Source organism: Elephantulus edwardii, unplaced genomic scaffold, assembly GCF_000299155.1.
Source record: "Elephantulus edwardii isolate Elephantulus edwardi_28Jun2011 unplaced genomic scaffold, EleEdw1.0 scaffold00064, whole genome shotgun sequence".
Lineage (NCBI taxonomy): Eukaryota > Metazoa > Chordata > Mammalia > Macroscelidea > Macroscelididae > Elephantulus > Elephantulus edwardii.
The window spans coordinates 7,902,855-7,916,615 of record NW_006399814.1 but is presented as its reverse complement, the minus strand read 5'-3'; the positions used below and the strand labels follow the sequence as shown (position 1 = coordinate 7,916,615).

At 52.5% G+C, this 13,761-nt stretch overlaps 1 protein-coding gene across 2 annotated transcripts in view; it reads left to right on the top strand.

The window, feature by feature from the left end:
• The first annotated feature begins 2,653 nt into the window (after positions 1-2,653).
• The window catches only part of UPK3A (uroplakin 3A), a 20,631-nt gene continuing 9,523 nt past the window's right edge, over positions 2,654-13,761 (top strand). The window contains exons 1-5 of one of the 2 annotated variants that reach the window (XM_006888034.1): positions 2,654-2,705; positions 3,751-3,906; positions 4,815-5,094; positions 7,692-7,774; positions 10,022-10,154. In XM_006888034.1, the coding sequence (XP_006888096.1) occupies positions 2,654-2,705; positions 3,751-3,906; positions 4,815-5,094; positions 7,692-7,774; positions 10,022-10,154 (704 nt within the window). The remainder of the gene's footprint in view (positions 2,706-3,750; positions 3,907-4,814; positions 5,095-7,691; positions 7,775-10,021; positions 10,155-13,761) is intronic. The other variant, XM_006888035.1, reaches the window with a different exon arrangement.

Here is a 13,761-nt window from a genome sequence, read left to right as displayed (position 1 = left end):
TTCAACTGCACAAATGCAAGAAGACTTTGATTTCCTCAATCATCCAGCAAATTTTATCTCAGAGCAGTTAAAAGCCAGCTTTTCTTTCAAGCATCCAGCAATCAAAACCTTTAACTGTGGTCTTTCTCTCAGAGCAGTTACAAGTCAGCCTTTCCTTCAACCATCCAGCAAGAAACACTTTTAGCTGCGGTCTTTATCTTCAGGGTTCCTCTGGTTACACCTTGCCACAGTCTCTTCACAGTAGGGCCACAGTCTTTTTACAGTTTTTTCACCACCATCACTGCTGTTTCTCATAGTGTGGAAAACACTCTCTTTTGTATTGGCCCCACAGCTGTTGATGATTTTGCAAGACCATTTGTCCACAGTTAAAGTAGCTGGCACCATGCCCGTAAGAGGAGCTAACACAATGGCTAGAAATGCCAATATTCAGGGATTCTGACACTCCACTCAGCTCCAACTCAAAGCCTCCCCACATACAACAGAATGAAACCTGAACCACTTCTGCCTCATCTGTACCCCATCTACAACAGAACCATCCCCTAATGTGTCCCTGTTCTGACATGGTGACTACAAAGATTGGGGGAAATCATGAGGCTGGTTCCAGATCCAGGTAAGGTTCTGATTTGTTGTTTGTAGGGTCGCTGTAAGAAAGTTGACTCAGAAACACCCAATAACAACAACAAGGCACTCGTCCTCTATGGAGCCCTGCTCCTCTTCAAGCTCCCAGGGTTTGGCTTTGTACCTACGTGCAGAGGAGGGGAGTTACAGGACCTTTCTTCCGTGCATTTGGGCATCATCCCCCCACCCCGTATGTTGGGGAGTCTTGTCTTGAACCTGCACATCAGCTCTCTCAGAGACTCAAGACATTGGGTTTCCATGAAGGACCCCTTTTGTCTCTATAAGAAAAGGGTCATTGAGTGTCTGGCACACAGCAAGGCCTCAAAAAACATTGGTAGAATTAGACCCCATTCAACAACACCAAGGAAGTGATGGTCAGTGGTAGAATTCCTGCTTTCCATGTGGACACCGGGGTCCAGTTCCTAGCTAAGAACAAACCCCACCACCTCCCATTTCACTTGCCAGTAAAGTGACACTGAACAAGTATCAGGACTGTTATGCGTTGGAAGCCACCTGAGGGTGAGGGTGTGTGTGTTCCAGATTTAGAAAAGCCTAGCAATCTACTTCAAAACCCCACGGACCACAGTGGTCCCATCCACAACCAATCATGAAGCTGCCGAGCATAACATTTTACAACATAGAATTTAAGGTTCAGAGAGGGGGTGACTTGCTCATAAGTCCCACTACTCAGCCCTCAGCCTTGGCACAAAATAAGGAGGTGGAGAAAGCCCTGGAAGGACCCACGTGCTGCCGCCCCCCCAGGATTTGATAATCCGAGTCCAGGAGGGTGAGGGGCTGGGGCGTATAAAAACAGCTAGATTAAAATAATCTGAGTGGAGGACGCATATGCAAATACTCCTCAAAGAGGTAGTGTATTGGCTGATATGGGAGGGAGGGGCAGGGATTGGGGCAGCAAGACATATTCAAATATCTTCCTCTTCCCCCCCCCCACAGTGGACGCTATGTAAATGGCAAACAGACACATGAAGAAATGCTCCAAATCACTGGCAATAAGAGAGATGCAAGTCAAAACCACAATGAGGTATCATCTCACTCCAGTAAGAGTGGCAAAGTTTAACAGGGCAGCAAGTAATAAATGTTGGAGAGGATGTGGCGAGAAAGGAACTCTTACACATTGTTGGTGGGATTGTAAAATGGTGCAACCATTCTGGAAGGCAGTTTGGTGCTTCCTCAAAAAACTGAACATAGAAATTCCATATGACCCAGCTATTCCACTTCTTGGAATATACCCTGAAAAAATGAGAACTTAGGCACAAACTGATATTGGTACACCAATGTTCATAGCAACATTATTCACCCTCGCAAAAACATAGAAACAGCCCAAATGTCCAACCACAAACTAATGGATTGAGAAATCATGGTAGATTCACACAATGGAATACTATGCAGCACGCAGGAGCAATAACTTTGTAAATTATTACCTAACTTGAGAGGGATTGGAGAACATTATGCTGAGTGAACTAACACAGTCCCACAAGGATAAATATTGTATATAACCATTATTGTAGAATGAGTATAAGGATCCAGGAGGGGTGGGAGAGGCTGGAAGCAGAGGGATGTGGATGTGCAGGAGGAAAAGGAGAATTAATCATGGGGTTGTACAATTTGATGGGTGGAGGGTGAGGGAAGTTGAAATAATTTGTTCGAATTTGTATTAGAATTTTGTAAATAAACTAGTAAAAACAAACAGCTAGATTAAAAGAATCTGAGTGGAGGGCGCATATGCAAATACTCCTGGAAGAAGCAGTGGATTGGCTGTTATGGGAGGGAGAGGCGGGGAGTGGGCCGGTAGGACATATTCAAACAGCCAGCGCGGAGGTCTAGGATTGGTGGGTATGGGTGGGGCGGGGCGCTCGGGGGAATGAAGGGACGGGGGATATTCAAATGACCAGCGCGGAGGTCGAGGATTGGTGGGCAGGGGCGGGGCGGGGCGTGCGCGGGGCCAGGCGGGGCGCGTCGGAGAGTCGCGGAGCCCTCACCTGGACCAGCTGCACCTACACCGGGCGTCGGGGCGATGCCTGCGCTCTGGGCTCTGCTGGTCCTCGGCTGCCTGCGGCTCGGCTCAGGTATGCGGGCACCGGAGGGGCTTCGCCCAGGTGGGACAGGTGCAGGTGTGTGTGGAGCGGGCGCCCTGCAGGGAGCCTGGATGGGATGGGGCATCGGGGACTTGGTTTATTCACCCAGGGGTCCACACGATGCGTGCGCCCGGGCAGTCCCCCAGCAAGTGCCGACACGCAGGTATTGATAGCAACAGCAGGAATGATAGCAACACTTACTGAGTTTCCTCCGGCGGGGATGGAGGGCAGGATCCAGCCTGGCGTGGACGCTGGGAGAGGACACTCAGGGACTCGGAGGTGCAGAGGAGGGACTGAGCGCTTGGCGTGCCTGGCCTGGAGCGGGTTTGGGGTGGGGGGAGACCGAAGTACTTTTTTTGGTTGAAGGACCAACTCGAGCTGGAGGTAGCACATCCATGGAAGTGACCAGACCATGGGGTGCAGGGTTTGTGCTGGGTGAGGGGCGTGCAGGAGCGTGAGGCTGGGAGGACCCGACCCAGAGCAGGAGTGTTCCCTGCAGATTGCATGTCAGAGAGCAGAGGTGAACAGGAGCTGTTACCTAGGTCCGCGTGGTCTCACTGACCTCCGGTGGGTTACTTCTCTTGAGGACCTTCCGTTGGCCTCTGAGGCTGTCAATCTTCACAAGAGGAGACTTCCTCCTGTTAACAGAGCAGCTGCTGCATTAAACCACCGACCTTTGGGTTAGCAAGCTAAAGCATAAGGCACTGTGCTACCAGGGCTCCTAGGGTCCAGGTGAAGAGGGTGAGGACACAGGCTGGATGATGGGGCGGAGATATTCTTGGCAGGGTGGCTGGGTCTTGGTGATGGAATGTTGGGGAGCGGGGTGATGTGTGTGGTGGGGCTGGACTGCCCAGTTCTGGCCGAATGGCTAGCTAGGTGGGGGCAGGGATGCTGCCGTCTCTGAGACCAGCTCAGGAGATGGCCGGTGGTTTCTGGACCCTGGATGCAGACACACTGGTGTGCACATGGGCAGAGGTGCCCATGGCTGCAGCTGTCACTGCCCAGGCTCCGTGTCCCCATTGCTTGCCTCCTCCAGCTGTGGACCTCCAACCCCAGCTGGCCAGCGTCACTTTTGCCACTAACAACCCCACACTTACCACCGTGGCCTTGGAGAAGCCACTCTGCATATTTGACAGCTCTGCCGAGCTCATTGGCACCTACGAAGTCTACCTCTACGTCCTGGCTGAGACGGGTAAGGGCTCTGCCTCTCCCTGACCCCTGACCAGGGCTCCTCCAGTCTGCAGGGAGAAGCAGAGGCAACAGGCAGACAGGGCTCTGTCCCTGTGACTTGATACCCTTCTCACTTCACCAGTAAGAAGGAGCCTTGGCACACTGTAGGTGAAGCATTGGGCTTCAAATCCAAAGTGTGGTTTGAACCAGTCAACTACTCTGAGAGAGCTGAGAGATGGACTTAGTGATCTTTTAAAAAATCAGTCGATCGTAGATGTGTGGGTTCATTTCTGAATTCTCAGTTCTGTTCCATTGGTCTATGTGTCTATTGATCCAGCATGAGGCTGTTTGGATTACTGGGGCTGTAAACTCGTTCCCACTGAGTCAAAAGCACCCACAGCTGGCCTGCCAGTAAGTTCTCAGGGCCAGTAAATTGCCTGGGAGGAGATTGCCCATCTTTATTCCACAGAGCAGCTGGTGGACTTGAACAATCTACCTCCAGGTTGACAGCACAACTCTTTACCACTAAGCCACCTGAGGTCCATGATAGCTGCCTGTAAGCCTTAAAACCAAGAAGTGCAAGTCCTCCTCCTTTGTTCTGTGCTTTCAACATTATTTTAGCTATTCGGGGCCTCTTGGAACTCTGTAGAAAGTACTAGCTTTTCAGAGATCTCTGGTGGCCTGGTGGCAAGAAGCTGCACTGCAAGCCCAGAGGTGAGCAGTTCAAATCCACCAGATGCTGTGCTGGAGGAGGAGGGACCATCTCTGATTTGACATACACACACAAAATAATAATAAAAAAGGAAAGTATTAGTTTTTTGACTTTTGTTAAGAAAGAAGGCTGTTGGATGGGAGAGGGTTTGATCACACACAGAGGGAGTGACTTCTGGCTGCAGCAGCCAGGGCCTCACTTCCGCACTGCCCTTGCAGCCAGCCTCAGGAATGCCTCAGTGCAGGACCACACAGGTGCCCCGCTGAGCTCAACCTTCCGGCAGACGGAGGGTGGGTACACAGGCCCCTACAGAGCCGCAGCCTTCCAGCTACAGTCCTGCAGTGACCTACCCAGCCTGGATGCCGTCGGGGATGTGTCCCAGGCCTCGGAGATCCTGAACGCATACCTAGTCAAAGTGGGTGCCAACCGAACCTGCCTGTTTGACCCCAACTTCCAGGGCCTCTGCAACCCGCCCTTGTTGGCGGCCACAGAGTACAGGTGGGTCTCTGCAGCTCTGAGCCTTGCCCAGTCCCTAACCCCCAGGAAGACCCAGGGCCACATCCCTTGAGGTTTGGCTGTGTGCCAGGACTGTCCCAGGTTCCCTGCAGGGCCCTGTGCTGCTCATATGACCCACACAAGCAAACTGGCCACTTATCCTTCTCGGCTGTTGCCATCTTGACATTCTTAAGCATTCTGGAACAGAAACACAAACCCACTGCCACCGGGTCATGCCCCCTCACAGTGGCCCTGCCGGACGGACTCGAACTGCCCCCAGGGCTGCTGAGGCTGTAAATCCTGATGGAAGCGGACTGCCTTTCTCCACTATGTGGTTGACAGGCTCAGACCACTGATACTGTATTTCGAAGCTGAATGCTTTACTCAAAGCGCCAGCAGAGGTTCCATTCTGAGATGGCCACCCCACATCATCCCCCGCGTCTGTGGGCCTGTCTCTAACCCATAGTGACCTTCCAACCTCCCGTGGTTTGCAAGACTGGAAATCTTAACACGAGGAGATCCTGCCCCACAGAGGTCCCTCACTGTGACATGTTGTTGTTATGTGCCATCGAGTCGTTTGCGACTCATAGCGACCCCATGTACAACAGCCCTAAACCCTGCTCTGTCCTGTGCCAATTGCATTGCCTCTGACACTCCCATCCCAATTACCCCAGTCACTGAATCAATCTACCTCATAGAGAGTCTTCCCCTCCTGTGCTGTCCCTCTACCCTCCCAAGCATGATGTCCCTCTCTAAGGACCAGTCTCTCCTTACAACATGCCCACAGAAGATGACATTTCCACACACAGGCTCCTGGCAGTGAAAGTCCTGCACTAACCCCTCCACTTGATAAGGAAAGAGGCCAGGCTGGACAGGGGTGCAGTCCTCCAACAAAACGCAAGTCTATGAAGACCTGCCCACCCCTGCTCCCCTCTGCTGTACCCCACCTCCTTCCCTCCCCATCTCCCTGGCCCAGTTCACCCCCACCCGTGTTTCCTGGGTATGTTCTCTGAAGAAATTGGAGTCTGACTCAGAGCTGGGGTATTAGGAACCCTGGAGTTCACTCCAGTCTTTGGTGACCACGTATGTGTCCAAGCAGAACTGTGCTCCCGAGGACTTTCAATAGCTGATCTTTCAGAAGCAGATTGCCAGGGCTTTCGTCCAAGGTGCCCTGGATAGATTAAAACTTCCAACCTTTTGTGTGGTGGTTTGTTTGTGTTTTTTTGTTCTTGTTGTTTTCTGTAGGTTATAGTTTGGGTGGACGCTTGCAGAGCATACAAGTTTTTCACAAAAGCGTTTACACACGTCTTCATGACCTCGGCTGCAGTGCCCCCAAACACCAGCACTCACCCCACTCCTTCCCCTACACCCCGACCCTGGAATTTCTCATTTCCATTCACCCTTCTTTCCTGCCCCTTCCTACCTTCTGAACTTTTCTTTGGGGCAGGTGCTGCCTTTTTTGTCTTGATTAGTTGATTGGACGGAGTATATTTCTTCCTATTATTATTCACTTTATGGGCCTGTTGCTGAAATCGCTTGGAGGTGGGTTCAATATTAGGCTTAAAGGGAATTTGTCCAAGGACCAATCTTGGGGGTTTTACTGGTCTCTCTCAGACTGGTGTTGTTGCTCTGTGGTGGAGTCATAGCTGACCCTCCAGCAGGTTTTCAAATGCAGGAAGTCACTTGGGAGGAGATTGCTCATCTTTCTCCCAAGGAGCAGCTGGCGGATTTGAACCGTGTGCCTTTGGATTGGCAGTGCGACTCCTTACCCACTGGGCCACCAGAGGTCCCCGTCAGACCAGTAGGTCTGGCCTTTTTACAATTTTTGTACTTTCTCCGTATTTGTTCCCTCCTTCTCTGCCCAGGACCTTCTCCAGTGATCACAGCAGTGGGTAGTGGAAGCCGGGCACCATCTCAGCTCTCCTGTTCTCTGGGTAGTAGATGCTGTGGTTTACATGGCCCGGTGGTGCTTGTATCTGCTTCCTTGAGTGTTTGATTTTCTTCAGTCTTTTTTTGCTCTGGAGAAGGTGAGACAGCTGCACCCTAGGTGTCTGCTTGTAACCTTTTAAGACATGGTTGCTACTTGCTGGAACCTTCAACCTTATGGGTAGCATCTGGTCATGTCCATCACCAGGGGCCTGGCCTGGTTAGAGCACTGGGGAGGCTTGTTGGTTACCATGGAGATGCTTACATGGGAGTCTCTGCAGCTTCTAGGCCCCCACTGATCCAAGCAGTCACTCCAGCTGTCCACCTAGTGGCCTTTCAGAACTCTGGTCCCTCTGTTTAACTCAGGCACTGGCCAGGACACGTCCCTGCTCTGCTCTTCTCCACCCAGACCCCTTCTCCCAGATCTGATTCCCTTCCTGCTTGATCACAGCCATGCCCTCTTCCCTGCTTTCCTGACTCTCTGGCTGCTTTGTTTAAGAGTCCCCCCTCTCTGTGACCACATTTGTGCAGAGGTCTGGCACCGTCCTGGGGGTACCCCCTGGAGCTGTCTAGAATCCCATGCCCTGGAACTGCACCTCCCCTCCCGAGTCTCTCCCACCTACCCATGGCTGAGGCTGCAGGACAGAAGTCACCCTTGTTTTGTCTCCTTCCAGGTTCAAGTACGTCCTCGTCAACACGTCCACGGGTTTGGTACAGGACCAGACCCTCTGGTCAGACCCCATCCGCACCAACCAGCGTACGTGGCAGCGTGTGTGTGTGTGTTTGGGGGAGGTTCCTCAGGGGAGTGGGGAAGTCAGAAATCCGAATAGAAGGCATGTGACAGAGACATGCAGCAAAGTGTCCCCAAACACCCTTCAGTAAAATGCAGCTTGAAACTGTTTAGCCTGAAACTCCAGCCTCACTCCTTTCCTTCCTGGGTGACCAGGCGTTGTCACTGGGTGACTTGCTGGTGTGGGGAGACCTGGTGGGCTGAGGAGTCCAAGCCGGCAGCGTCTCGCAGCCACACAGTGAACTGCCTCGAGGATCATGTGGCAGCTTCCCAGTGTAGACCCCAACACCTCCTTTGTTTGAGCCTCATGTCTACCCATTGGCACAAAAGATGGTTCCAGGAGCTTCCAAGTCAAGTGGGGCTGGGGACCCAGGAGGCCTGGCTACCTGTTAACTCACTGAGGCTCCTGGAGCCTAAACTGGGGCCCCATGTCACTACCAGCCTAGAACCCCATCCTGCAGCTGCCTCAGGATAACCTGAGGTTACACACACACACACACACACGGCCACCACATCTTCACCTCTGAGACTAGGAGGAGGGTGAAGTCAGAAGTGTTACCTTCAATACTGCCTGTCACCCCATTAGCTTGTGGGGCGTGTGGGAGGCCGTAGGGGCTGGCTAACACAGCTGGTGTAGAGGGGATGTGTGTGCACCCCCTGTGGGGGTGGTTTAGTGCACGTGTGAGTGACAGATGTGTCCAAGTCCCTGTGTGCACATGTGCTGTGTGTACACATGCGTGTGTCTATATGTGAGTGATGCAGCTGTGTTCCTGTGTCTCTGTGTGTATGCATGCGTGTATAGCTGTGAGCTATTCTGTGAGATGTGTTTGTGTGTTAGGGTTAAGGTTAGGTTATTAGGGTTAGGGTGTTTCTGTGTGAGATGTGTGTGTGTGTGTGTGTGTGTGTGTGTGTGTGTGTGTGTGTGTATACAGGTATGGGTACATATATATGGGTACATATACAGGAAGGTGTATGGGAATATATGCGTGCTGTGTGTTGTGTCTATCCGTGTCTAGGCTGACTTCCCCCACCATCTCCACTCCCAGCCTGTGCTTTCTGTGGCTCACCCTTTTGGGACCCCAATGAGATGGCCCTGGGGTCTGTAGTTCAAGCCTAGCTTCTGCCTCTCTCACTGAGGGCTCCCCTGTGAATCCCAATTCCCACATCTGAGAAGTGAGGAAAGACATGTCTTCCTGGCTCCCCCACACTGCTTGTCAGGACCCCTGTCTGACCACAGGGTCTCTGGTGGAGGGATCCGAGGGTTCAGTCCAGCATATGGACTTGACTCCCTGAGATGCATTGAGCGGGCCACAGAATGGGTGTCTCTGAGTTTGCCTGAGAAATGGACTCCAAGTGTCTACTTATAGTAAAAAACTGAAAATCCAGCCTTCCTGCCTTCAAGTCGATCGGGAACCACAGTGACCCTGTAGGACGAGTAGATGCCCCAGAGGCAGACGGCCACATCTGGCCACCGGAGAACTGCCCATGGGTGTGAACCACCAGCCTCTGAGAGGCGGGAGCAGTGACTCTTAACTCACACGTTGTCTCCACAATCCCGGAAAGGCAGCACTGGCCGCTAACAAGTCGGAGCCCCGGCCCGTCTGTCCCCGGCCCGTCTGGCCCCGGCCCAGCCTGACCCTCACCTCCTCGTCGTCCTGCTTGTCTAGACGCTGTGTTTAAAAAGCCATGAAGGACCAGTGGTTCTCAGCATTGAGCTGTTAACCGAAAGGTTGACGGTTTGAACCCGCAAGTCAGACCTTGGGACGGAGATGAGGAAGCCTGGGAAACTCTTTGGGGACGTGACGCTCTGACTCGAGGGTCACCAGGGGCTGGAAAGCACCCAATGGCGGTGGGTCATAGTCCATGTCCACCCATCTCAACAGGAGCCTCCAGTGGTTTGTCACTTAAATTTATGCAAAAAAGGTAGCTTTTTTTTATAATTTAGTTTGTTTCTTTTTCATTTCAATGAACATCTACAGAGATTTTGGAATTCCATTCATTCATTGTTGCACCCTTCTCCCCGCCCACCCCCTCCCTCTCCCCCCCTAAAAGGTGGCTTTTTACTGAATCACGTTAGGAAGCTGGACGTGGGAGATGCCCCTAAACCCCGGATGAGACTCAGAGCCTGGGTCACTGGCTCATCTCGGTGGACGGGACGAGGGTGGACGGGCCATCTGCACCCCGTGAGGAGTGACCGCCCTGCTGTTCCCACAGTCACCCCGTATTCGGCAATCGACACGTGGCCAGGGCGGCGCAGCGGCGGCATGATTGTCATCACGTCCATCCTGGGCTCCCTGCCCTTCTTCCTGCTCGTGGGGTTCGCGGGCGCCATCGTCCTCAGCTTCGTGTGAGTAGGCCTGCAGGAGCAGTGGGCCCCAAGATGCTCTGCCCTGGGGATACAGGAGGCAGGGTGCCCCCAAGGGTGAGGAAGGCTTCATGGCTGCAGGGCCTTCAAGGCTCAGCGCCTAGGGGTTGTCGTCAGACTGTCCACTGAGACCCCAGCCTTGTCCCTTGTCAGCTGTGTGTCCCTGGGCAAATGTGTTACCCTTTCTGTGCCCCAAGTGCCAGGCCTGGAAGATCGTTGTTGTTAGGTGCCATCCAGGTGAGTATGACTCGCAGCGAACCTGGGAGCTTCTGCACCTGCCCCGTCTCAGGCTGTCCTCATCTGCTCTGCTGCACCAGAGCCCATGGCTCCAGTCACTGCGGCGGCTTCCTCTCTGGCCCTGACCTTTCCAAGCATGGAGGGTGGAGTGACAACACATCCTGCCCGTCTGTTAGACGCTCTGGTGGTGCAGTCTGTGGGTGCAGAGCTGCTCATTGAGAGCCTGCACATCTCTGGGTAGAGTCCAGGGGCAGCTGGAAGTGGGGGAGGGAAAGGGAGGAGGGGGAGAGGGAGAAGAGAAGAGAAGAGAAGAGAGAGAAGGGAGGAGGGAAAAGGAGAAGGGAGGAGGAAGAGAGGGAGAAGAGAAGAGGGAGAAGGGAGGAGGGAGAAGGAAAGAGGGGGAGGGAGGAGGGAGGAGGGAAGGAGGAGAGAGGAAGGAGGGAGGAAGGTGGGCCATTTCCCACCTGTTAAAAACCCCAGCCTTGGCAATCCCATAGAGGGTCCCTGCGTGTCCTGACTCACTTGACGGCCATGGGTCTTTGAGTGCGCCCACCCTGTTGACTTCACCTATAGAAGGTGTAGTGACTGCATCCCAGCAAGCCGTGAAGGCAGCGTCTGAGGATTCAGCCCTCAGCTCTCACTGTCTGTCTAACGCTCCTAATTCATTCAGTCCAAGGAGACAGTAGAGTACAGAGGCCCTGAGAGATTGGAAGAGATCAGGGTCACACAGCTGGTGAACACAGACCTGGGGCCCAGCCCTCCTGACCTCACTGACCCTTCTGAACAATGTCCCTAGGGTGTGTCCCAGACCTGCTGGAACAGCTCCTGTCTCTAGGACCTGGAGGACCGAGCAAGAGCAGGTGCCGGTTAAAAGCACCTAGGGGCCTCTCTGTTGGCCTAGTGGTAAGGAGCTGTACTGCCAACCCGAAGGCACGTGGTTCAAATCTCAGCGGGAGCAGGATGGGCAGTCTCCTCCCATGTGAGTAACTGCCCCTGAAAACCCACTGGAGGGTCAGCTATGAGTAATTTCTGACAGGACAGCAAATAACAATAACAATAGGGGGCCGTGCAGAGAGCTCTGCTGACCTAATGGATAGAGTTGTGCTGCCAACTCATAACTGGGAAGTTCGAATCCACTAATTGCGCCAAAGGAGAAAAATGGTCAGTCTCATTGCACACACGTTATGGCCTCTGAAAACCCACCAGCGGGTCAGCACTGACATGACTGCAGTACGTTTCAGCTTCGGAGCAATGGTGTCTCTCTGGAGACTGAGGTGCGTCTGATACAGGCCATGGTCTTCGCAATCACTTGTTATGCATCAGAGAGTTGGACAATGACCAAGGAGGATAGAAGGAGAATTGATGCCTTTGAGCTGTGGTGCTGGAGAAGAGTATTGAGAATACCATGGACTGCTAGGAAAACAAACAGATTCGTCCTGGAAAGGGTTAAACCGGGTGGCGTCTTGGAGGCAAGGATTCTGAGGCTCCATCTAACATACTTTGGACATGCTGTGAGGAGAGACCGGTCCTTGGAGAGGGACATCATGCTTGGGAGGGTGGAGGGACGGCGCAGGAGAGGAAGACCCTCTATGAGGTAGATTGATTCAGTGACTGGGATAATCGGGATGGGAGTGTCAGAGACAGTGCGATTGGCACAGGACAGAGCGGAGTTTAGGGCTGTTGTACATAGGGTTGCTATGAGTCGCAAGCGACTCGACGGCACATAACAACAACAACAACAAGGGCTGTGGAAAAGCCTTGGCTATTAGCAGAAAGCTACAGATGTGCTGCCAGAAAAACTGACCCTGGAGACAGGCCGGAACAGAAGAAAGCAGATGATTTAAAACACATGCTGGGATACAGGAAGGGTGTTCTGGTGGCCTAATGGCAAGAAGCGGCGTTGCAATCCCGAAGGCCCATGGTTCGAGGCCACCAGCTGCTCCACAGAAGGATGGGCAATCTTCTTCCGTGTGATTAACTGTCTCTGAAAACCTGCCAAAGGGTCAGCTGTGGGTCAGTTCCTTCTAGACAGTATACAACAACAGCAATAAAATGAGTGTTGAAAGATCTTGGAGACAGGTTGGAACGGAGGAAAGCAGAAGGTTCATAACGCACGCCAGTACACAGGAAGGGCGCTCTCGTGGCTTAGTGGTAAGGAATTGCGCTGCCAACACGAGTACACAGATGGTTCGAACTCACCAGCTGTTCCTCGGACAAAGACGGGCAATCTCCTCCTGTGCCGTTTACAGCTTCACAAACCCACTGGAGGGTCAGCCACGGGTCGGTTCCTCTTAGACAGCAGTTGGGTTCTCTGGGTCTCCATGAGGCAGGAGGTATGGGCTTCCCAAAGGTCTCAGCAAGGGCAGGTCCTTGGGGGATATCTGCAGGCCAGGTGAAGGGTATGGGGGAGAGCTCAGGTTTAAGCAGCACTTTTAGGGGAGAGAGTAGGGTTATGGTTACTAGTGTGGCACCTGAAAGTTCTCCACAGAGTTAAAGTTGCTAGGAGGGAACTTCTGGGGATAGAACATGTCCAGGCTGTTCGTGGAGGGCGTGTTTCCGGCCCTGCTGTTGTTATGAGTCGACTACGACTCATAGCAACTCTATGAACAACAGCTCTGAACTCTGCTCTATCTGGAGCCAATCTCCCTGTCTCTGACACATCTGTCCCCATTGCCACATCAAGTCAACTAGGACTCACAGCAACCCTATGAATAACAGATCTGAACCTTGCTCCACCCTGCAGGCTTCTCACAGTCTCCCACAGGCTCATCCCATTGTTACAGTCACCGTGTCAATCCCTCTGGTTGAGGAGCTTCTCTTTTGCTGGCCCTCCACCTTTCTCAGCAGGAAGTGTCTTCCTAAGGTCTAGCCCCTCCTGATAGCACAGCCGAAGTATGTGAGGTAGAGTTTCACCATCCTGGCCTCAAAGGAGCTCTCTTGCTGCAGTTCCTCCGAGGAAAATGCATTTGTTCTTTTGCCAGCCCATTCCTGGACACACCACTGTTCAAACGGATCAGTTCTTCAGTCTTTCTTAATCATTGTCCAACTTTCAGATGCATAGAAAGGAATTGACGATGGCTTGGATCAGGCACACCTTAGTCTTTCAAATGACATCTTTGCTCTTTATAAATTTGAAGAGGTCCTTCACAACAGATATTCCCAATGCAGCATGTCTTTTGCTTTTTTTTTTAAAAAATCTTTTGATTTCTTGACTGCTACTATTAATGTTGCTTATGGATCCAAGCAAAATGAAATCTTTGACAGCTTCAATTTTTTTTCTATCATAGTGTTGTCTGCTGTTAGGGACCTCTCCAAAGTATTGAAGAGCAATGGTGTCTCTCTGGAGACTAAG